This window comes from Hipposideros armiger, unplaced genomic scaffold (assembly GCF_001890085.2).
Source record: "Hipposideros armiger isolate ML-2016 unplaced genomic scaffold, ASM189008v1 scaffold_18, whole genome shotgun sequence".
In the NCBI taxonomy this organism is placed as follows: domain Eukaryota; kingdom Metazoa; phylum Chordata; class Mammalia; order Chiroptera; family Hipposideridae; genus Hipposideros; species Hipposideros armiger.
Window position 1 is genome coordinate 6,880,429 of NW_017731368.1, and position 25,823 is coordinate 6,906,251.

At 38.9% G+C, this 25,823-nt stretch overlaps 1 protein-coding gene across 1 annotated transcript in view; it reads left to right on the forward strand.

The window, feature by feature from the left end:
- Positions 1-25,823, forward strand: part of ULK4 (unc-51 like kinase 4) — a 438,917-nt gene that overhangs the window by 142,567 nt on the left and 270,527 nt on the right. The window contains exons 20-24 of the mRNA XM_019631040.1: positions 12,394-12,527; positions 13,994-14,115; positions 14,267-14,323; positions 19,958-20,009; positions 20,111-20,205. Of these exons, the coding sequence (XP_019486585.1) occupies positions 12,394-12,527; positions 13,994-14,115; positions 14,267-14,323; positions 19,958-20,009; positions 20,111-20,205 (460 nt within the window). The remainder of the gene's footprint in view (positions 1-12,393; positions 12,528-13,993; positions 14,116-14,266; positions 14,324-19,957; positions 20,010-20,110; positions 20,206-25,823) is intronic.

Genomic DNA, 25,823 nt, shown 5'->3' on the forward strand with positions numbered 1-25,823 from the left:
GTGTGTGTATATGCATGATGGCATCTCCAAGGAGGAGCCGGATTAAGTTAACATAAGTAGTGTGGCTTATCCATTTCTGAAACCTACATGATTGACGTCCCATATGCGAATTTGTCATTCTCTCAACAGTAGAGTATTGGAATCTTGTCTCTAGTCACCATTTCCAGGCAGGCCATTCTTCTCTCCTGAGTTCCGTTCTGTTTCTCCTTTTTACCAACACACTTGTAACTCCTAATTGCCTGTCTGGCTCCCTCTCTCTGATCCTTTATCTATGCCACTGTAGATTAATATTCCTCAAATGCCACTTTCATCTAAGTCATTCCTTTGCTTTAAAAACTTACCTTCCTGCGGTCACTCTCTGATCCTTCTCCTTTTGGTCAGCATGGCCTTTGTGCCAGGTGTGCTGGTACGCAGTTCATTTAAAAAAATTGCCCTTCGGAGTGAGAAACTCACCTCTTCTTATCAGCTCCGAAGCCCACACTTGTCTTGCTCCCCTGCCATTTTGAGTTTAGGGTGCTGCTGGGGTTCTGCCTACTTCTCAGGCAGTTTCTTTCATGTGTGTTTGGGCCTTCCCTCAATCCACTTATATCGGCACCATCAGTTTTAGGAAATTCTTTGAAGGTTCTGGCTGTGAATGATACAGTTCTCTTGTTTTTAGGGCTAATTTAGTGGGATTCTTGCGGGAATATGCTAAAAAGGGAAAATGCTTGTGTTCAGCTGGCCCACTTGAACCAGAATTTGCCTTGGTAGTCACAGAGCTCATCGTAGGAACTTCATGTGCGTTTCTTTTTTCTTCTCACCTCAGTCTCTTTGCTGGTCATCTTCTCTTCTGCATCATCCTGGGCCCTCTTTTTTTCCTCTGTCATTACTGTCCGAGGGTGATTTCTCCTAATCCAGTGGCTTTGAATACGACCTATGTGCTGATAGGTGCCTGTGTGACGTTTTTCCCACTGTAGGCTTGTCTTACATATACTGTGACATGCCCAAGAAGAATCTTCAAGGTAACATAAAACAAAACAAATCTTCTTTCTAACTCCATCTCTACTTCCAAACTCCCATCTCAATAACCCACAAAAACACTCAGCATTCTTTATCCATTCAAGCCCAAACCCCTGAGTAACCCATGTTATTTTTGTTCTCTTCACTCGGCAAATCATATTGACCCTTTCTCCAAAAGAGCTCCTCCCACCCCCATTTATCCATTTCTTTCCACCAAGACTTCCCCTATGCTGGTCCAAGCCAATAGCATCTCTTCCCTGCTATGACACTAGCCTCCTAACTGGTCTGTCTGCTTCTAGTCTAGCATCGCACCCTGACCCTCCCATAATTCATTTTCCATACAGAAGCTACAGTAATCTCATGAAAACATCTGGGGTTCAGGCAATCCTGATATATAATAATATGAAAGCCTAGCTCAATGGAAGTTCCCAAAAGATGTTTCTTGTGGGACCATTGTGAATATATTAATTTTTCAGGAATTTGGTGAAATATACAAATATCCCCGTGTGGTTGTAAATATTTAATTTATTACTGTGGTTACAAATATGTACTTAAAGACACATGTAAAAGAATATTGCTGATGTAGAATTTTTTCATTATTGCATTTCATAAAATAAATTTATTTCAACACTCCATATGCATCTTTTTAAACTATTTTATTTATGTGTCATCACAGCATATTTGACATCAAGTTCCTTGAGTTTCTTCTGCATCATCTAACACAGTATTTCAGAGAATATCATCTTCTTTTCCCTTTAAATTGCTTCAGAGACAGCACTTTTTATGTATGATGCTTTCACTGAAAATTGTATTTTATATGAACCACAAGTTCTTGTATAATAGTAGACAGCTGTCTAAGGCATTGTTTCTGTATTTATTTGTAATCAACATAATTTGGTGTGGTTATATATTAAGTGGATATATATTTTATTCAGCACTTTTCATTGTTGTTTTGTTTATAGTGGGGAGGTTTGTCTGAATAACCTAACTCACCCTTTACCAGAAATCAAAAGTCTGCTGTCATCTTTCTTGAAGGCTCCCTACTTGGCAACCAGACTGCTTTTGTTGGTTTTCTTCGTTCTTCACTTGTTGGCTCTCGCAGTTTCCTCAGCTTGTCCTTCTTTGTTTTCTAGCCTCTGTAGTAGTGGTTCTATGGCTCTGTCCTGAGACTGGGAGTCCCCAGGTGATCTCACTTAAGCGAATGCCATCTGCCCAAGGATCACTTTCAGACTAATGCCGCCAGTCCAGACCTTTCCTCTGAACTCGGACTTGCGTATCAACTTGCGTATCTGCACTTCCATGTCAAATGATGATTTTTCTACTCCGGACTTGCTATCCAAGCAGGTTTCACCCATCTCAATCAGTGGCAGCTCTGTTCTTCCAGTTGGTTAGTTGCATGGAGTTATTGTTGGTTTCTCTCTTCCTTTCCTGTCCAATCAATAGCAAGTCTAATTATTTATACCTCAAGACGATACCCAGAATCTCATTAATCCACACCATTTCTGCACTACCTCTGGAATTTCTTTCCTGAACTATTACAGTTGCCTTCTATTACACTGGTCTTATGTTTCTATCATCGGCCCTCCTCATAGTCAAGTGCTGATTCTAACCACAAATCAGATCACGCCACTCCTTGTTGAGAGTAAGATTCTGGGTTCATACCACAACCTCCAATGTCTTATAAGCTCTGAAACGTGGTTTGCTTTCTGACCTCTTCTTTCGCTGTGCTCCAGCCGCATAGGAAGACACCACACATGAACTTGCCTTTGGGATGTTGTGTGTACCTTCCCGCCTGCCTGGCATGTTTGGCCCTCGCTTCGCCATTGCTTCTGAAGCTTCTTTATTCCTGATCTTTGTTTGCATGACACGCTGTCAGAGACCCTTCTCTGACAAGTGACTAATTGTCTTACTCTTCAATTTTCTCTATAGGACTTATCATTTACTATTTTCTAGATATTTGTTTGCTAATTGTCTATTTCTTCCCACTTGAATTTGCATTCCATGAGCTGTATCCCCATCAGCTAGAAAAATGCTTAGTGCATAATAGACACTGTAAATATTTATTGAATGAATAAGCGAATGTCAGCATTCTTGTTCTCATCGAGCTCATTTTATGATAGGTGCTGCACTGGTGTAGGTACTAGAGATAGAAAGGGCATGGCACGTTTGGCCACAAGCATGGAGGTACGGCAGGAGGGCTACTGGAAAGCAGGTGAGGGAGGCACAGAGGTGGAGGTGTGTGGAGTGAGCATAAGGATTCCTATGGAAATGGATGTCAGAAAATTGTGGTAAGATTAATGGGAATGAATCATAGAGATCAGTGGAGGGAAACGGGGGTGAGGCAGTAGGTTGGGAAACAGACATGTTCTGGGGAGGAATAATCCTATTAAAGATAATGGGGAAAAAAAAGAATATATCTGATTTATCTGTGGTTTACTTGGATTGCTGTTCAGATTATTGATCTTTTTAACTTGCTACCCTTGTAGAACACTAAGACATGTCATGTGCAGTTTTGCTGTAGAAGAGCTGTAAAGTGTTTATGGACACTATGCTCAAATGTTTCCACCTTTTATTTCCTTCATAGAATGTGAATCCTTTTGGTAACTAATGTTACCTTGTCAGTAAAGTGAATTGATTCGATAGCCTGTGTAAACAAACACATCCTGTAATGGGAAGGCATTGAAAGAGCATTCCAGAAGGAAGAGATGGAGGCTCATTCTAGAGTTAGTTTCACATTGTTATGGCTCCCACCAGCCTTTTATTTCTCCCCGCAGAGGTAAGAGGTAACGGATATTTTCTTATGTGTTAACAGCCTGTACTAGTGCTTGAAAACTATTTGAGTAGGTTTTGCCTCAAAGATATTTCAAACTATTAAATTTTGTCTTGGATAACTTATATTTTAGAGCAGAATTGACTCCTTATAGACAAGTGTGAATTTGCTTTTTTCCCCCCAAATTATTTATTTTTTCAGTTGACATTCAATATTATTTTATATTAGTCTCAGATGTACAGCATAGTGGTTAGACATTTATATCATTTATGCAGTGATTCTTCCGATTAGCCTAGTACCCACCTGGCACTATACACAGCTGTTGCAACATTGTTGATGTAGTCTCTGTGCTGTGCCTTACCTCCCCATGACTATTTATACTGTGTACATTTTGGTGGGATCTCTTTTGAGTTTTCTTACTTCCAAAGCATAAACATTTCCAGTGTCTCTGTTTTTGGATACCTGTTATTCAAATGGAGGATTTCCTGGAATACAGAAAGAAGCCCACTTTTGAATTATCTCATTCTCTGATTAGATTCAGGTGATCCAGACTTACTGACACCCTAGCTGCTTCCCAAAAGCAAATGTATATTCTGTCTGGAGAAGTCTAATCCTAGGCCTTAAAATGCCCTTCCAGTTTCCATATATAGACTCTTAACGTCAATAGAAAGTAATCAAGCCAATGAAGAGATAAGATGATATGATAAAAAGAAAAACAAATAAGATAACTGTATCCACAGAGGTTACAGACCATGGAGTTATCAGATACAGATACAGAACTTAAAATAACTATGATTAATTATATTTAAGGAATATGAAAGATGGAAAAATTTCAGTACAGAATTAGAAGTATAAAAACAAACAAATGGACATTCTAAAACTTAAAAATACAATAACTAGAAGTAAAAACTCAGTGGATAGGACTAACAGCAAAGTAGACACAGCTGAATAGAGAATTAATATACTGGAGTCATCTGAGATTATAGAGCGATAAGAGGATGGAGACGAGCAGGAGAGGCATGGGGGAGAAAAGGGAGAAATGATTATTTTACAATAAATAGAGCTGGGTCATTTTAGATGACACTCTAGGGGCAAAAAGAAAATTTTACCTCTATGTTACAGTGTACAAAAACGTCAACCCAAGCAGGTTGCATATTTAAATGTAAAAATATAAAACAAGCCTTTGGCATATAACAAATGCAGATATCTTCATGATCTTGGAGTAGATCAGACATTTTAACAGGACACAAAAGCACTGTCATAAAGGAAAGGATTGATAAATTAGACTACCTTAAAATTAGGAACTTCTGTTCATCAAAAGGCATCCTTAAGAGAGTAAGACAAGCTATAGTGTAGGGGAAGGTATTTATTTGCCACACATAAAATTGACAGTGGGCCCTTAACTAAAATATGTAAAGAACTGAAGGCAGAGAAGCTAATACAAAAATGAGCACAGGACTTGAACCGCCATTTTACAAAAATGGTTATCTCCAAATGACCGTTTAACACATGAAAAGATACATAACCATAATTAGTCATCAGTTTGATTACAATGAGATACCATTGACTATCCACCAGAATGATTATAATTAATAAGCCTGACAATGTAGAATTTTGGCAAGGATGTAGAACAACTGGAATTCTTATACCTGCCTCTTAGAGTGCAAGTTGTTGTAATAATCACTTTGGAGAACTGATTATTAGCAGTGTCTGTTAAACTGAATCTAGACATGTCTTGTGATCCAGCAATTTCATTTCCAAGTATATATCCAACAGAAATGTTTACATGCATCCAGCATATGATGTGCTTAGCCCTATTCATAAATTGAAACAGCCCCAATGTCCGTGAAAAGTGAAATGAATAAATTGTGTCACACTCTGAAATACCACACAGCAATGAAAAAAAACATGGATGAATATCAGCAAATGCAACGTCAGGCAAAGAAGCCACGCTCTCAGATAACTGGTAATGTTTGGTCTGGTCATGATTAAGCATTCAGGGAATGACAAGTTGTGTTAGAAGTTCTTAGTGCATGGGTGAATTTGTTGACTTTGAACTTCATGCTAAGGTCATCCATATGGGCATTTTTTAAAATGTGAACTTTAGCTTCAATATCTCTAGGATGTTTCCCTTGGGCCATTGTCACCAAAGTGCATGAAGAGCATTGCAGTCATCACCCTTGAAGGCAGGGACCTGGCTGCCAGAGTCCGGGAGCCTGCTGGGGAAGGGGACCGGAAGTCCCAGCATTCACTGTGTGTGAAGCTCACTTAGTCTCCCTGTTCTGTCTGGTAGTCTTCTCTTTACCTTGGTCTGCTTTCTCCCAGTCTAGAAACTTTCTGTTTTACTTTCTCTAGAGAATAAATTTTCAGACTCTTACCTGGGTGCAAGCCTGGTGGCAGTCACCTAGTGTCATTGGGTAGAGGAGCTAATCTAGGGATCAAACTACTTTTTAAGCAGATTTTGCCAAACGTGTTATTTTACCCTTCCTCCTTCACCCTTAGTTTTAGAAGTACCTTTTCAATAAATAGTTCCAGGGAAGTGGTTATCCACTCGGAAAAACAGTGAACTGCATTCCTTTCTCAACCCATTTCCAGTGGATTGAGGACTTCAGTGAGAAAGACAAAAAGGAAAAGAAAGAGAAAGCAGGAAGACGAAGGGGAAGAGGAAAGACCTGGGCCATCTAAATAATGCCTACAAATCAGTAACAAAAAAGGAACAACTCGATGGGAGAGTGAGCAAAAGACCTGAACAGAGATTTGACAAAAGAGGAAATATAAACAGCAAAGAAATATAAAAATATGCTTACCATATTAATGACAATGAACATCCAAATTAAGACCACAAATTTAGGTGTGTAAAAATTAAATCTGATACTACTAGATATTGATGAGGTGGTAACTCAGAGGGAATGCACACTCTGCTGGTGGAGTGCATTGGGACAGCCATTTTGGGAAATGGTTGGGCAGTGTTGTGAAGTGGAACATTTGAGGTTCCATTCCTATGTGTATGTGCCCCTTAGCAACTCTTGCTACACCAGGAGACAGACACAGCAGTGTTCACAGCTGCATCATTTGTAAGAACTAAAGTTGAGGCCAGCCCTAATGTCTCGTACAGAAGAATGAATAAACAAATGATGGTGTATTCTGCATGTTGATTCAAAACAAAACTGGCCTGATATTTTATTTTCTTTAAGAAAATGTTCACTTTTTTTTTCTTATGTCAAAAGGAGTAGAAAAGTTGTAGTGACATATATTTCTATACCATCCATAGAGAGATGTCACACTCCCACTCGTTTTAATCAGTTGCGGCGGCAACGCTCAAAATGCAGGGGAAGCTGGAGGCAGGGTTTTCGACCATGGCCGTTTGTGAGTCGGAGAGTAGGAGGAGAAGCAGAGCTGGCCTTCTCTGGGAACCTTCTAGTAAGATTTGTGCACTCAAGAAAACAGCATCTTGAGTTTGGTGGCGGTAATAATTAGTTAATTTTAATAATTAATAGCGGTAACAATGAACAGCAGCTACCTAAGTACTATTTCTTGAGTACTGACCGTTACCATGCCCCATTTATCTCATTTAGTCCTCACATCAGCCCTACAAGATAGGCATTATTATCTCATCATTAAAAAAATGAAGCTTTTAAGAGTTTAAGAAATTCGTTCAAGATCACACTATTAGTATTAGAGCTGGGGATTACACACAGATTTGGTTGATATCTCTCTCTTAATGTTGTCAAGTTAAAAGATTGATGCTGCTGAAAGAAAGAAAAATATCTGGAAATCGTAATAGGCCAAAGACCGTAATAATGTTTCGGGGTTCTGCTGTAGTACTGTTGTGGGTTTACTCCCTTTTTAGAGTCAGCCTGACACTGGACACTGAGAGAAGGTGTAGCTCTACAGATCTTGCGAAGTGGGCTAGCCGTTCCCTGCATTCAGCATTTATCATTTTTGTAAGTGAGTGTTACATCACCTACATTTTTTTAAATCGGCTCTGTTGGGCAATGATATTACTTCATGTTTTAAAAACCTTTGAATTTAAGTTTTGAGCAAATAACTCATACTCATGGTTCAAAACCAAAAATTCAAAATGTGAGAAATATTCCACATTATGTATACTGCATAGCCCCAGACCACCATCATGCAGAATTGCCATATTACCCCATGTAGAAGACGCTCCCATGTATAAGACACACCTTAATTTTGGGGCCTGAAATTTGAAAAAAAATGTATCACATAAAGTTATTGGACTCAAGTTTTATTCATCATAAAATTCATACAACTCCTCATCACTGTCAAAACTCCCAACCATTAGCTTGTCCTCATCTGTGTCTGATGAATCACTGTCTTCATATATTGCCTCGTCCTCAGTTCCATCTATGGCATTTGAAATGCCACACTTCTTAAATGACTTGACAACGATCTACAACCACTGTGTAAGATGCACCCAGTTTTTAGACCCCAAATTTTTCGAAAAAGGGTGCGTCTTATACATGGGGAAATATGGTAAGCATTCTTAGTTGCTTGTGTATCCTTTCAGCAAATATGAATGTAGATTATATTCCTCTTTTGTTAACACAAAAAGCATACTATTTTGAACTTTGCATGTTTTACTCAACAACTTATAGTTCTTTCCATGTAAAATGTAGAGACCTTCCTCTTTTTTTTTTTTTTGATAGCTGCATTGTAATGATGGACCGTATTTTATTTAACCAGTCCGCCTCTGCTGGGCACTTTCTCTCTCAAATGTTTGCTGTTATAAACAGAAAAATATGAACATGCGTCATCTCATATGTATGCACGTATCCCTATAGAATACTTCCTTCCTAGAGGAATTACTCGGTTTTTAATTTTGAAGATACTACTACTGACTTACCTCCATGAAATTCGCCCCAACTGCCATTTCCGCCAGCATTGCGCTGGCGCTTCAGCACCCTCAGAGTCTTGATGCCAGTCATTTGCTGTCAAACTTTTTGAATTTTGGCCATCTGAGGGGTAAAAATTGTTTTAATTTCTATTTTTTAATGTCTATTTTTCTCGTGGGCAAAGTGGAGCATCTCTTTGCTGGGGCCGTTTACATATTCTTTTGTATATACTGCCTTTTCCTAGCCCTTCCTCATTTACTTCTCTGGTTAGGTAATTTCCAGTGGGCATCTGGGAGGCATCTATATATATATGTGTGGATATATGTGTGTATACATATGTAATATTAGCCTTTCTTGATAGGAATTGGAAATGTTACCCCCCAATTTATTTATTTTTAAAAAGTTCACTTTATTGAGGTATAACTGACATGCAAAAATTGCAGGATAGTTAAAGTGCACATTGTGGGGCTTTGATATATATATATATATATATATATATGTATATATATATGTATATATACATATACATACTTTATGAAAGGATTCTCTCCGTCTAGTTAACCCATCCATCACGTCACATCTCTCTCTCTCTCTTTCTCTCTCTCTCTGGTGGTAACATTTAAGTTCTATTCTCTTAGCAAATTTCAATCATACAGTGCAGCATTATCAACTGTAGTCACCATGTTATACCATCAGATTCTCAGACCTTATTCAAGTATAGATAAAAGTTTGTATCCTTTTTATTAACCTCTCCCTACAACTCCCACCCCCAGCTCCTGGCAACACTTTTCTACTCTGAGTTGGACTTTTATTTTTATTTTATTTTTTAAGAGTCCACGTATAAGTGATCCCATGCATTATGTACTTTTCTCTGTCTGGCTTGTTTCACGTAGGATAAGGCCCTTAAGTTCTGTCCTTGTTGTTACAAGTGGCAGGATTTCCAGCCCTTTTTATGGCTGAATAGTATTCCATTGTGTATATATACCACTACTTCGTTATTCATTCTTCTATTGATGAACCAAATGGGGAAATATTTTCCCCCAATTTATTTGTCTTTTGATTTTGTTCATGGTATATTTTTAAGCAGTTTTTCTTGTTGTTGTTTGTTTTTACTTCTTATATAATGCAGCAGTATAAATGTCAAATACATCAAACAGTAGAATTAAGAAAAAGGCCTTGGGAAAATTAAGGACCAAGGAATTGCTATAGAGAACTAGGTAAAGTCTTATGGCAGTTTCAACAGAAATATGTGTCTATTCAGCTCTTATTAATAAGCATTTATTTCGTGTCAGAAACTGGGTCCAGAAGTGGGAAGATGTTGTGGTGAGCCAAATCAGATACAGCCCTTGCCCTTACGTATTTATTTATTTATTTATTTATTTATTATTTATCATTTATTTATTTATTATTTTTTAAAGATTTTATTGGGGAGTTGGGGAAGGGGAACATTGTCTTTTTCCAGGACCCATCAGTTGCAAGTCAAGTTGTTGTCCTTTAATCTTAGTTGTGGAGGGCACAAGCTCAGCTCCAAGTCCAGTTGTCGCTTTCAATCTAGTTGCAGGGAGGGGCACAGCCCAACACCCCATGTGGGAGTCGAACCGGCAACCTTGAGCATGCGCTCTCACCAACTGAGCCACCTGGCTGGCCCTGCTCTTACGTATTTTTAAATTTACTGGGATGACCAACATTATCAGATAATAAAAAATATGTTATAAAATTGCCATTGGTAAGGGCCTTCATGTATCCTGTGCTATGAGACAGTATCGTAGAGAGATTTAAATTAAGGAAGTCAGTGGGAACTGCAGTGAATTATTCAATGTGCACAGGAGGTCGCCGGCAAGGGTGGGAGAGGAGCCACGTAGGCAGAAGGGCCGCATCTTGTTGCTGAGAGTGGTGTGTTTGAGGGACTGAGAGAAGGTTGGTGCGCCTGGTGGGGAGAGAAGGCCAGCCGAAGCTGGATGGACGGACAGGTAGATGGTGGGATGGGATTGAAGCGGGAGTAAAGGGAAGAAAAGAAAGGGCTGACGGATTGGGAGAAACTGCCTTGGATTCAGTTAGTAGAAGCTCCTAGGAAGTCGAGAAAGCGTCACAGCAGAACACACAAAGGGGGATAAGAGCAGGTTATGGTCATGGGATTGGGGTGGGGGAGGTTTAAATACTTACTTTGGAGAAGATGCAGTTAAATGTGATCATGTTTTAACTTTGGAAAAGCTATTCTGCAGATGGCGAGACTAGACAAGGAGAGGTCAGATAACCCATCTTCGGAAGCAGAAAAGGAACATGGGTTTCCATGTCCTCGGTGTTCCTGGTCCTGCTCCCGAGATGGGGCTGATGGAACAGGTGCCAGCGAATCGAGAGGTTCTTGAAGTCCCTGCGGTTCTCTGAGAAGCTCCAGGCCACAGTGATGGTGTCTTGTGCTACGGATTCCCCGGTGGCTCCAGGCTGGCTGGCTGACCAGGCTGGTCCCAGTCACTTCATCATATCTTACATGGCTGAAATTTTTGGATTTCTCTTATCACGAAATGGTGCTGTCCCATTTCTTTGGTTTACTCGTTATCAAGAAGTTATGTTCTCTGAATTCTTTAAGGAATATTGATACATTTTTACTGGTTCGTCAATATTTTCTCTGCATTTTGACCAGTGTCATATATTTGTTAGAGTGTGGCTAGGGCTATAATCAGCAACTAGAACAGAAGATGCTAACTGGCATATATGGAGCTTAGATTTTAATTTGCCTTAACCCGCATGTGTTCACAGATACAGCTCCAAATAATAGTAAGCGGAAAGGCAAAACCATGAATACATCTAAGAGAGCCACATAAATGCTAAGTGTTAAGATTTCAGTATACTTTACATGCATGTGTTATGTTCAGAACCACCTCTTTCCAGTGTTTGGTGGGAGTTGATTGGAAGTTCTTTCTGAGAAGTAGAGGTTGGCTGGGAGGAGCGATTACAGCAGAGTGGGAGAGATGGATGACGGGAAGGGAGTAGCGAGGGAGGCTGTTGTAAAGGATCCTTTTCCGGATGAAATCAGTGGACTCATTGCCATTTAGAGAGTCAGGGGGATGGGAACTTGGGAAGATGATTGGTGGGTCCAGAAACGGGGATGAAACATGGACCTAAAACTTCTAAACAACACCCTAAGTATCTAGCGTGATGGCTCAATATGACCCCTAGTTCAAGGTTGGGGACAGTTGGTTCAGAGGTTGATGTTAGATGAATGCCAGTGTTTTGAAGAGGAAATGGGTTTATTAAAAGGCAGATGTCATAAAATTACTGGACAAAAGGACGTGTGAAATCCAGATGTTCAGGTAGTGTCTACTGTTGATATCACTGGGTGTTGGAATGAAACGGTTTCTTTGGATTCATTGACTTGTCTGAGCCTCCAAGCCAGTTGAATACTAATGACAAAAATGCCAATGACTTGTGGTTCTGCTTTGAATCTCTGAAACCCCCATCTGTCCAGATGCCTTTGTTTGCCTTTCACCCATCACATGGAGAATGTGGTTTCTTTTCATGGGCCAGTGAAATCAGGGCACTGTTTTGTAATACACTGGCGGAGATAGCAGTTGTCTTATTTCCTTTTTACATACGTGTTTAGATTTTTCTAAGGCAAAAAAGGACTGCGCCTGACAAGTTGCCACAAATCTAAATGTCAAGACGATTGGGACCGTGCCCCCGGACACACTTGTCTTGGTGGCATATTTGCACAGATGCCGTCGACTCTTTTATCATGAAGGGTAATGCGTTGCACTTTCCTGTGTGCAGACTGGTGATGTACATCGAGAGAGACAGCAGGAACACCACTCCAGGCAAGGAGCCGCAAAGCAGCCATGAGTACCTGTCCAGATGCCTGGACCTCCTCATCCGTCACATCGTGCAGGAACTGCCGCGAATCCTGGGTAAATCAGAGTCTCAGCCTCAAGCCCTTTGCTGCTTACGTTTCTGCGACTTGGCTTTTAGGCGTCCCCTTCTTTTTCCTCTTGCTCGTCTGTCATTGCAGGCGAGTGCAAGGACACTTTTTCTTGGATGTGTAGTTTCAAGATTTAAATGTGCCTTTTTTATTTTCATAATTATTTTGCATCTGTGACATGATTGAGGCACAAACAGACTAAAGGTTATGTTGAGGTATCATCTGTGATAAACTGACGATTTTGGAAAATAAATGAAAGCATTTTAATTGCTTAAAATTGGATTTACGCTCTTTTGGGTAACTTTTCTTCAGATTTCTCTGCCTAGTTTTGAAGAAATAATTTTCCCTTCAGATTAGAACCATACATTTATTTATTGTTAAAATAATTTAAAAATGCATAGGCTGTTTTTTGGTTTGTTTTTTTTTAGAGGGCAGTGTTACTGGCCCTCATATGTGGGATCCGAACCAGGGCTCTCTGGCGTCCCAAGCCAGCTCTTAACCAACGCGCCACTTGGCTGGCCCTGCATAGGCTTTTGATATGAAAGTTCAAAGTTTGAAAATTTCTTTGGTTTGAGACATTTAAAATAAAAATAATAATGATTTGCGAAGGATATTATGGGTAATCCTTTATTTCGTTGTTACTTGCAGAAATTAAAACAATGTAAGGAATGTGTACATTTAGTGTAAATCCCATTCCATGCCTTTCCAGCAGATGTAGCTATAAACCAGAAATGTTTAAAATGTTAAATTTGATCCAACCCATTATGGTGAAATATACTTAGACTCTGCAATTCAGAATATTAAATCAGAGTAATGAAAATATCATCATGGTGGATTGACAGCACCTTTTTGCTCCTTGCTGATTCTTGGGGAGATATTTTGCCTGTTAATAACTGAAAATAGATCATTTCAAAAGTTATTTTGGATTGTAACCTTTCTTTAATCTTCAACCTGAAGGTTACAATGTGACCAATTTGTAGTTCAGTTTCTTATTACTAGATTCATCCTGTTTTAGGATATGATGAGTCATCCAATGAGAAGTTTTATGAATTAATCTATTTTTATTTCCATCTATTGTATTATTTAAAAATTGTGATCTATAATCTGTTCACTTCTCATTTAAAATATTTTTTTCCTGTTTACCAAAGTAATGCTTATTTGGAAAACTACAAAAAAAAAAAAAAGGAAGAAAAATCATTTCTAAAACCACCACTCTACCATACTATTTATAAATTCTATTTTAAATTTCTAGATGAGAGTTGGAGTGTATACTCATTCTCTCCCCAGAGGACACACTTTATTGTTATGATCTCAATATTTGTGAGTTAAATAACACAGTTTCTACCCACTTCTTTCATTTGGAGTGTCATTGCCTCAGTAATCCCATTAACGTGCCAGCAGTGGCCAGTGGTCCCTGAGTACCTGTGGTCTTTAACCTCCATGCACGCTCCGCAGGTGACATTCTCAATGCCTTGGCTAACGTGTCTGGCCGTAAACATCCATCAACAGTTCAAGCGAAGCAGCTGAAGATGTGTCTCCCACTGATGTCCATAGTGCTTCACCTCGTAACTTCTCAGGTACCATCTTTATAAGAAAAAAAAACAAAAAACTGTGCCTCCCTCCTTTGTAAACTGTAACTGAGAAATGCCAACTCAGACAAAACATTTCCTGTTTTTCCCCTTGCACATGGCTTTCAGGATTTAACCTATGGAAACTTTCACCACACAGGTATTTCGACCTCAGGTTGTAACAGAAGAGTTCCTTTTCAGCTATGGAACTATACTTGTGAGTAACACTTGAGTTTTTCATGTTCCTAATAAAAATGTGGCTGTCTACACTGTTTGTGGAATTTGGTGTCAGAATGAGGTAATTTTAAAATCCTTGTGGTATTTATTTGTCTCTAGGGAAGTGACCTTTTTATAGTTTTATCTGTTGACTGTAATAAAAATTGACATTTGCAGAAAAATACATTCTCTCCTGATAATGTATGTTGTTCAGAGACAGCCCCCAGGAGGGGTAAATAAGTCCACAGAAAGCACTTTCGTAGATTTTGGTATTAAGTGTCGTGAAAAAATTTAAAATAATCAAACTGAATGCTGGGAATGTAATATCATTCGCTTTGGATTACATTGTCCAATTATGTGCAGTTTCTCTAAGTTAAGCTCAATTTAACTTTTTTTTAAATTTAATTTTGATGAGATGGGTAGCAGTGAAAAGTAAATCATTGTGGTATCTTTCACTTCAGGTTTTGCTTGCAAAAAAATAGTCCCTTTGTTCCGATTGTGGCTCATGAGTTATGTTACCTTTTTCCATTGCCTGGCATCCTTAGAATATATGTCATTGATAAAACGGGAGCTATTCGGAGGGAAAGCAGAGACATTTGTCACACAGCATCCCCAGTCTTTGTTATTAATAATAAACACTGAACTGAGATCTTAAAAATGCCATAGAGGTATCTAGTTAAAGTGAAGTAAACACCTCAAGTTTATGGTTAATTTGGATTTAAAAAAAATTATTGTCACCTGCAAGTGGGAATATGATTTTTGAGAAGGTTCATCATGGGGTGAAGTGTGAAGCTTGGAAACACAAATGTTGAATGCAGGTCACTGAGTTTTAGTATGAAGTGTGCTCAGGCAATGTGGTAGGGGTTCTTTGGCGCTCAATTTCAACTGTTTATCATCCTAGCACCTCGAATCCCAAGCTCTACAAAGTATATAATTTTGGTTATATACTTATGAGTTTGCAAATTATTAGAATTTTGTTTACCACCTTCTTTAATTTGCTTTTCAATCTGTTTTTAAGTACACCACGGGTATCATTTTAGCATGACTGTAATTCTGTATTTATAATTCCATTGTACTATATTTTGATGGCCGAAGGTAGTAATTGTGCCCTTGCAGCCCACCTTGCAACATCTTGGCACAGTATTTCTTTGGGAGAGGTAAGACTGTCCTGTGTTTGTTCTCTTATTTTTTTCTCATGTGCAGTACTTTTCTCTGCCTACATCAACTGGGTACGCTTTAGTCTTTCAAGGAACTACCAAGTGTCTCCAATATGAAGGTCTTGATGGACTTTCAGGAAGAACATACACATGTTTTAGGGAGAACTCCTCTGCTCCACGGAATGCTATCTTGAGAAACAAAATGGGGGGCACACTGAAGAATAGTGTCGTCATCTCCCAGGAGTGAGATCTTCTGTGAGGGTGGGGGAGTGTTTTGTAGGGCCTTCTTAGCATAGGTCCTTTTAGGGAATGGAAAATAACTTGCCTCATTCAAAGATAATTACGATATTGGAAAATCTTTATCAGTTTTTTCCCTTATAATGTCACTCAAGTAGATGGAGTTCAGGCAAATAAAATGGAAAATAGTCTTCAGACTATTTTCCTAGTTTGAATCATGGCCAGTCCCAGCATTCTTTTGTTATTTATTTATTTATTTATCACATCTGTTATTTGGCCTTAGCTGTGTATTCATCTTTCTCATACTCAATGTTGATGGCATTGATGAAGTACTAGTAAAAGGGGAGAAGCATTGACTAAAATTAATTCTCAGGATTTAGTTATCTACCCAGTTCTGGTGCACATTCTTATGAACTGTTGAGTGTTGGCTGTTGCTTTTATGAGTTTATTCATGATCTATCCAGAAGAGGCCAAAAAAGGATTGAAGTCCCAGTGCCCTACTGATGTCACAAGGTACAGTCCAGTCTCCCAACATCTTACAGCCCCTCAGAAATTCACAGTGCAGAGGCCTATTATAGCCTCTTGAGTTTTTGGCTTTCAAAGAACTTGCTTTAATTTTGCTTAAACAAAGATTTCCTAAACTTGTTTGAGAGTTTTTGTTTTTGCTTTGGGCCGCACAGCTCTAAATGTTCTGTAGACCAGTCTACACGATGACTTTGTGAAATTGCCCAGAGCATAGTACATCTCTTCCCGGTGGTCTGAGGAAGCAGCCCATTCATATGTATGTACTTAGCACTGTGTTCTGAAAACCTTATTGGTCCATTAGAGATAAATATACCATTTTTAGTGTTTATCAAGATGGACCTGGTAGAGTAGCTACTGTACTATGGTAGGTCTATTGTCCTTTTATATTTTATAAATATGCCTTAATTTGAAGTGATTCAAGCTTGGTTCACCTTTAGTAACTGTACCTGGTAGCATCAAGCTGCTGCCAAGAACCTCTTGGGTTTCTGCTAAAGCTGCTCTCCAGAAGCTGCTGGGCTGCCTCGGGTGGGTGTGGTGGGTGTGGAGACGGCAGTCAAGGTTGGTGTGATCGCCTCTCATTAGAAGAGTTGTCAAGGAGCAGGAAGGTGGGGGCGTTGGAATTGTGCGTCCCATTGGCTTCAGTTTTCATACTGGCACCAGGGCATGGTTTGCATGTTGTATATAGACATCCTTTATTTTGGGGGTAGAAAAATTCAGGATACTTCTTAAATATGGAGGCATGATTATATGAATTAACTTTTTGTAAACATTTTTTTCTCAAGTAAAATCAAGTCTTGATCTCCTATTTTAAAGAGGCTAGTGTTTGGAAATTATTTAGCAGGGTGCTTGTAAACCATTATTAAGCTTTCAAAGGCTCCAGGTGAAAGACTACACAGCTGATAATTGCTGTTTTCACTTCTTATTGGCAAAGCAATGTGTCATCATACCTGTCTCCCTCTCCAGTAAAAAAAAAAAAATTAAAAAAAAATCTGGGGATATTTTCAGCAGTAAAGCATCTGAGCAAGTGTGATGGGGAAATTCTGTGGTGAATACCATAGTTCTTTTGGGCCCCCATTGAATTGGGCTGGGAAACAGGAAGTAATGACATTGAGGAAATATGTTCGGGAGCTCATGATGTGTATTAGCCTAATGTTCACTATGTTTCTTGTGTCCTTTGAAAAGGCTCTTGATTAACGAGCTAAGGAAGAGAACTTGATTGTGTTTTTTCTTAAGTTCTGACCTCATGAGCTTATAAAAGTGCGATAGTTGTGTGGTTATAGTTCTCTACAAAAAGGTGTAACGATTCAAATTTTCAAATAAAAGAACAAAAATCATGATAAAATTGTACTGGTAGATTTTCATATAAGAATATAATTATAATCTCCATCATTCATGAACATTTACTTATCCTAGGAGGACATTGAGATAGTTATTAAAAATCATACTTCCTGCCCTCCGCAGATTTTTATTTTAAGTGAATGTTGCTTTGTTGATAGATTTTTTACTTCGGATGTAGTAATAAAGCAGAGAGCATGCACTCTTATAGTTTAAAAAATATCCATGTAATTATTGATTGTCACACAAATATTCTTATTTGAGGTTTTCTTTTTTCCTTTTTTTCTTTTTTCTTTTTTTTCCCCAAACCATGAATTTATATACCCAGTTTGCTATTATAGCTTATTTTCAGCTTCTTCAAAGTAGTACTGAATAATATTGAATAGTATTGGCCTGGCCTCCAGATACAGCTTTCCACTTTCCCCTCTAGATGGGGCCATTTTCTGCCCCACGCTCCATCCGGTGAGCCTCGTTGTGGGGCGGGTGTCCATGCTTTTTGCCCCTCCGCCAGAACTCCCAGCTTTGAAGCTCGCACCATCAGAAGACAGCCCGTGTTACTGGCTGTGCTGCCGTCATTACAGATTTCTGGGTCTTTGCCCCTCATCCGTCAGAATCTTGCTGCATCGGGCGTACTGTCAGTCTGCATACCATTATTGAAGAATCGATATCCCTGTGAAGGGTCTTCCCTACCAGCTCCGCCCCCAACCACCTCTCTCCCCAAGAGCTTGTCTTTCCCTCCCACAGCTGCCTACACCCATGAGCTTCTTTTCATCATCACACTCTCTGGCCAGCACCCCTCATTTTCAGCTCACTTCCTCTGCTCCCCATCTCCAATAGCCCTTTGATCACTCTGAGACTTAAATTTGTCTTCACGCTTGCCCCTGCCCATCCTGCCCTCTTGTGACACTTTTCTCTCTTCTCAGCTTAGAGTCCCTGGTCCAGCCCCCATCACTGCCTCGCATACACATGAAACGCCCTTTCCTGGCTCTCCTCCATGGTCCTGCCCTGGCAAAGCCGAATCCTGGTTCAGTGTAATTCTCCACCTACCCTACCCCTGCATTGAGTGGTTAAACATGGCTGGAGAAAAACTCAGTGAAAATAACTGGTCTCACTTTAAGTTCATGACTGCTCGTCTCCAGTGAGCCCTCTCTGCAGACTGGCGCATCCAGTTCATTTTCCGAAGGTGTTCACCTTTCCGCTCACCTAGCCGACCCTGCACACAGTCCCTTCTCTCCATGAATCCGCAGTGCCTTCCACTCTGTCCTTGCCCCCATCTGATTAATTCTCATTACACTGAGAAGGAAGAAGAAGAAATAGATCTAAAAGACATTAAAATTGGTAAATCAGTGAAACATTTTAGGGGGTTAAAAAAAGTAAGCGGGCAGTATAAGAATGAAAATCAAAGAAGCCTATAGTGTCACCTTCTAGATAACCCTTGTTGACGTTACCAAAGAAAACAATTAATACATGTACCTGGTTTGAAAATTCCAACAGTGCAGAAAGGGAGAAGTGATAGCACGCCTCCCGAGCGAGCCTGAGCTCAGGCAGGCCTGCCTCTGAGCAGAGTTGGGGTCCTGCAGGGAGGCACCGCCACAGCATGTGGGGACGCAAACGAGAAAATGGGGTTGGGGTCGGAGGTATCAGGAGGGCCTCAGCACAGTGGGGAAACGTGAAGACAGGCCTTGAGCTAAACTACGGCTTCATGATGCAGTTTGCACTCAGGGTGGCTGAGGCTGGACTGCCCTTTGAGACAACTATTAATATTTCACTTGATAAGGTGCCATTCTCAGTCCAAGGGAGTGAGAATATGGCATAGTATTGGAAATGGTAGGTATCAATTGAATTATCCTCATTTGCGCTGGTTGACTTTTCTGTGCTTATAATGCTACTGCAGGGGTCGGCAAACTGCGGCTCGCGAGCCACACGCGGCTCTTGGGGTACGTACATGAGGCTCTGCAGTAAAATTGAAAATGAAAATAAAACTATCATAGTTTCATTTATAAAAATGTTAAGGGTATTATTCACATAATGGTGATTTCACTTGTTTTATGGCTCTCAAATAATTTTTAAATTGTTGTGAGGCACAGGATTGGCTCTTCCATCTCAAAAGTTTGCCGAACCCTGTGCTACTGAATTGATTCCATACTTAAATCTCATCGATAGTGATTTGTATGTTTAAAAATGGTTATAGTTTATAATGTATTAGTGTATATACTATTCCATATGATCATATTTTAAAAATATTTTTATTGTGTTAATAGTACATATATTTAATGCCTTCCATGAGTTATTCGTTAAGAACAGTACATGGTTTGGGGCAAAACATTTTATTTCAGAGTTACTTTGAAATCTCCATTTATTAAAATTTTTGTTTTTTGCAGAGTCATATTAAATCGGTAGACTCAGGAGAAACTAACATAGATGGAGCTATAGGTGAGTAGGTCATGGACATTTTATGCTCTTGATTGAGGCACTTTGACATTGTGATTTTGAGCATGTAAATAAGCACTGGTAATAGTTAACTGTGTTCCTAGGACTGACGGCATCGGAAGAATTTATCAAGGTCACGTTGTCGGCTTTTGAAGCAATAATACAGTATCCTGTTTTATTGAAAGACTATTGTTCTACGGTGAGTTCTGCAAGCTTTTGACACAGACACTTTTTCGTGTACTTGGGAATTCTGCATACTGTAGAAATCCGAGTGTATGCATATATCACAATTTACTTGTTTACTTTTGACAGACATTAGATTGTTTCTAGTTTTTGGCATTTACAAATACATTGCTATGGATATTCTTGTTTATGTGATTTGCTTTACATGAGGGTATTATTTTTAGGGTATGTACTTAGGGATGGAATTAGTGGTTATAAGGTATATGTAAATTCAGCTTGTGTACAAAATACCATAGTGTTTTCCAAAGAAGCGGTCCCAGTTTACAGTCACATCGGCAGTGCAAGCACCTAATCTCATCCTTCCCAACTCTTGTTTTTCAGACTTTTTAATAGATGGGTATATAGCCGTATTTCACCATAGGTTTAAATTTCTGTGTGATCAAGACTGTTAATGAGGCTGAGTAGTTTTTCAAATGTTTTTTGGCCATTTGGGAATACTCTCTTTATGAAGTGCGTGTTCAAATCTTTTTTTGATTTTGTTTTTTATCTAGTTTTTAAAATTTGTTGCCATAAAAAAGTTCATAATATTTTTCTTGCCATCTTTTTTAAGTGTCTTTATCATCTAATAATATCTTTTTTTAAAATTTTTGTGATTTATTGTTATTTCCTTTTCTGTTCTTAAGCAATCTAACTGGAGGTGTGTTACCTTTTTTATCGGAACCAGTCAGTTTCAGTTTTGCCAATCTCTATTGTATGTTTATTTTCTATTTCATTAATTTCGGCTCTGATCTTTGTTGTCTGTCTCCTTTCTTTGATTTATTTTTCATTCTTTTTTTTTTTTAGATAAATATTTAGTTTGTTGATTTTTAAAAATTATTTTGTTCTTTCTAATATATGCGTTTAAGATTATGTCTCCTAAATACTGCTTCCGCTGCATTCCGCAAGTTTCAGTATGCGGCATTTTGGTATCTTTCAGTCAAAATATTTGCTTTCCCTTATGGGTTAATTTTTTGAGGACCCTCCATACTGTTTTCCATAGTGGCTGTACCAGTTTACATCCCATCAGCAGTGCACAGGGGTTCACTGTTGCCTACATCCATGCCAGCATCTATGTCTTCTCTTCTTGGGGATGGCCATTCTAACAGGCATGAGGTGATATCTCGTAGTTTTAACTTGTGTTTCCCTGATGACTAGTGATGTTGAGCATCTTTTCATGTACCTGTTGGACTTTTGTATGTCTTTGGAAAAATGTCTGTTCAGGTTAGCTGCCCATTTTAAAATTGAGTTATTTGTTTTTTTATTCTTGAGTTATATGAGTTCTTTATCTATTTTGGAGATTGACCCCTTATGAGATATACGGTTTGCAAATATGTTTTCGCATTCCATAGGTTGTCTTTTTACGTGGTTGGTGGTTTCTTTTGCTCTGCAGAAGCTGTTTAGTTTGATGTAGTCCCACTTGTTCATTCTTGATTTTGCTGCTTGTGCTTTAGGCGTCATATCAAAAAATAAAATGGTTAACAAGGTCCATGTCAAGCAGCTTATTCCTCTGTTTTGTTTTAGGAGTTACATGGTTTCAGATCTTTTTTTTAAGTCTTTAATTCATTTAATCCATTTCATGTTGATTTTTGTGAGTGGAGTAAAATGCGGGTCCAGTTTCATTCTTTTACATGTGAAGATCCAGTTGTCACAGCACCATTTATTGAAGAGACTATTTTTTCTCCAGTGAGTATTCTTGGCCCCCTTGTCAAATAGTAGTTGATCAGATATACTTGGGTTTATTTCTGGGCTCTTGATTTGTTCCATTGGTCCATTTGTCTGTTTTTATGCCAGTGCTTGACTGTTTTGATGACTATAGCTTTATAGCATAGCTTGAAATCAGGGAGCATGATGCCTCTTGCTTTGTTTTTCTTTCTCAGAATTTCTTTGGCTGTTCAGGGTCTTTTGTGGTTCCTTATAAATTTTAGGAGTGTTTTTTTCTAGGTTTTTTTTTTTTTCCCCCCCTGTAAAAAATGGCATTGAATCTATAGATGGCTTTTGGTAGTATTGACATTTTAACAAGATTCTTCCAATTCATGAAACTTCCTGTTCTTTAAGTAAAATACAGACCTTATCCTACTCAACTGCAATTAGTCTATACATTATATATATATATATATATATATATATATATATATATATATGTATGTTACTTTTGCCTGATATTTTAAAGTCTGTCTTGTTCATTTCTCTCTTTTTAAACTTATTATTAAATAATAAAATAACACTCACTATTATTGCTACTATACTATAATGTTCATTTAGATTTACCCACATATTTACTACTTTTTTTTGTTTCTATTTTTCCTTCTTAGTTCTCACTTCTTCCATCTGACTTCACTTATTTCTGACAGAAGTACCTTGGTCACAGTTCTCCTTATCTTGGGTGTGTTGGTGGCAAACTGTTTGATAAAGTCATTGTTTCTTGAGGGAGATTTTTCTCCTGGATATTAAATCTAGGTTTGCAGTTATTTTCGTTATTGTTTAGTACTGTGAAGATGTTATTTCATTAGCTTATGTTCTGACTGTTGCTATTGAGAAGTTAGCTGATAGTCTGTTTTTCCTGTGAAAATCTCTGTTTCTTGTCCCCTTTTAAGACTTTTTTTGGGGGGTGAGAAGAAGAGGATTTTTGGTTTTCTGTAGACTCACTGTGATTTTACTAAATGTGAACCTTCTTTATTCTGCTCAGGCTTCTCTGTGCCTCTTGAATCTGGGGATCGTCCTTTTTCATAATTTCTGGAAAATTCTCAGCCATCATCTCTGCTTATTCTCTCTATATTTTGTTCTGCCATCTTCAGCAACTCAGATCACATGTACATTAAGCTTTCTCACTGTATTTTCTGTACTTCTTATTATCTTTCTATTCCATCTTTTTTTCTCTCTCAGTGTTATATTCTGGATAATTTTGTTTGTATTCTGGATCATTAATTTTCTGCCTTCCTTGTGCAGTCTGGTACCAAATATTGCCATTGAGTTTTTAATGTTGGTTATTTTTCATGTAGAAGAAGTTCTGTTATCACTAGAAATTCTGTTTGTCTATTTTTTTCAGTTTACTATATTGCTTTTTATAATTTTCTGTTCCCTATGTATCTATTTCCCAGTTTGTGATCTACTAATTCACATTGATTAGATGTAGCTGTTTCTACTGTGTGTGATAATACAGCATCAGAAGACTGGGGTGTGATGTGGTGTCTGTTATACATGGTTCGTGTCCATGTCATCTTGTTTTCTTGGAGACCTTCCTAATGTTTCCTGTTTCTTGGTCGTTAGGCATTTCCTGAAGCCTCTTGTTGATGTTCTGTCCTCCAAGAGCCTTCATGATAGTTCGGGGCTCTGCTAGTCAGGGCTACCTCAGACTAAGCTCATTAGTACCTGTTTTTTTTTTTAAGAGATTTTATTGGGGAATTGGGGAAGGGGAACTGTGTTTCTCCAGGACCCATCAGCTTCATGTCAAGTTGTTATCCTTCAATCTTAGTTGTTGGAGGGCGCAGCTCAGCTCCAACACCAGTCGCTGTTTTCAATCTAGTTGCGGGGGGAAGGGGGGGCAGCCCACCACCCTATCGTCCCACCATGCCACCATCCCACCATCTCATGCGGGAGTCGAACCGGCATCCTTGTTGTTAAGAGCATGCGCCCTAACTGAGCCATCGGGCCGCGCTCGTTTGCACCGTTCTGCCAATCCCTGAGACTGTAGGTCTGAGACCGCAACTCCCACAGCAGCTTTCCCAGCGTTGCCCGGGAGCGCGAATGCAGGTGCAGCACTAGGTTTCGTTTCACTTACTCTGAGAGGGTGATGCCTGCTCCTCAGCGCCCCCGCTCTGTGTGGGAGACTCAAGCCCTGGATTCTGACCTCTGTCTCTCACCCCAGGGGCCCTACAGGATGCATTTGTAGTGTTCGTAGATGCCTCCAGGCACAGTCAAAAAACTGTGCTGAGATAATGGGATACAAATGCTCTTACTGTTAAGGCTTTCATGGGTCTGCAAGTGCCCCCACCCTTTTTAAATATTTTTAAGGTTTTGTTCTTTTATAGTGTATCTGGCATTTTAAATTGTTTTCAGTGAGAGAGTTAACCCAAATAACCATACCCACTATTACCAGAAACCCTATTTGTTATGGTCACTTTCTGAGCAATGATTTCTTAGTCTTCCGTTGAGATAGTACTTGCTTAAGTGTTGGCTTATTGATTCTTTTCTCTAACGAGCAGTAACTCCATGGATAATTTGTTGCGATCCAGTAGTTACAAATATCTCTACTTAACATTAATATAGATATTTAGTTTATTTTCTAATCATGAAATGCTATCATAATAATCACTGAAACCACAAAATGTATTATGATTGGAAAGGTATCATTGCAACTCCTGGGCTTCATAAAAATATTGTTTTAATGCTATCACTCATGGGAAATCCTCTAATTACCACTTCTTGAGCATGACTGGAATACATGAAGTTGAAGATTCAGCCCTCCAAGGAGCATAACATTGCTTGAAATGCTGCACAAACTATGTTCAAGTCTGCTAATCAATACTTATTGTGCGGAAGTGGTTACATGCATTTAATTCTTGCTGAGCACAAGTGCTTACCTCAGATTTTTCCCAGCGTTTAGAGCATTTAGTACCTCAGAGTTGGAAATCATCAGTGTGGCCTACAGAGCAGTTAGAAATACCACAATGACTTGATTTGTACAGAGAATTTGTTTCATTCGTGGTGGTTCAAAAAATGTTATAATAGCAAAGGGCAAAATAAAGGTGATTCTTGATTAGGAGGTTCTGGTAATATACATGTTGCCTAAAATATATTTTAATTTCTTTAGATAACAAAGTATCATGATTCATTTGCATTAAGTTTAAAAACAGACAAAACTAATCAATTAGAAGTAAGGAGAGTGGTTACCCTTGAGGCAGGCAGAGCCTGGAGGCTTTGTAATCTGGTCATGTCCTTTTTCTTTTTTGGTCTAGGAGCTAGTTACATGAGTGTGTTCATATTGTGAAAGTTAACAGAGATACATACCTAGGATTAGTGCAGCTTTGTGTATGTATGTTATAGTAAATTAAAAAGCTTAAATATGAAAATATTTTTAATTAAAAAGAAAACAGTGTGTAGACCTTGGTAACAAAGCCTTTTTTATTTTTCAAAGTTAATTTATATGAATTAGCAATCTATCTGTCTATTAATCATTGCTATGGACTCATATTCTGTGTTAGCTTCGCATAGCTGCTGTAACAAATGACCAGAAGTTTAGTGGCTTAAAACAATACAAATTTATTGTTTTACAGTTCTGGAGGTCAGAAGTACACTGGGTCTCTGGGGCTAAGATCAAGATGTCAGCCTACCTGTGTTCCTTTTGGAGGTTCTAAGGGGAAACTGTTTCCTTGCTTTTTCTAGCTTCTAGGGTCTGCCTGTGTTCCTTGGCTCCTGCCCTCTTCTTCCACCTTCAAAGCAGCACACACAGCATCTTCCCCTCCCCTCCCCCCTCTTTTGTTGTCACATCCCCCTCTCTGACTCTGGCCCCTTTTTCTCCCTCTTATAAGAACCCATTCTACTACAGCAGGCCCTCCCGTGTAATCCAGGAGAAACACTTCATCTCAAGATCCTTAA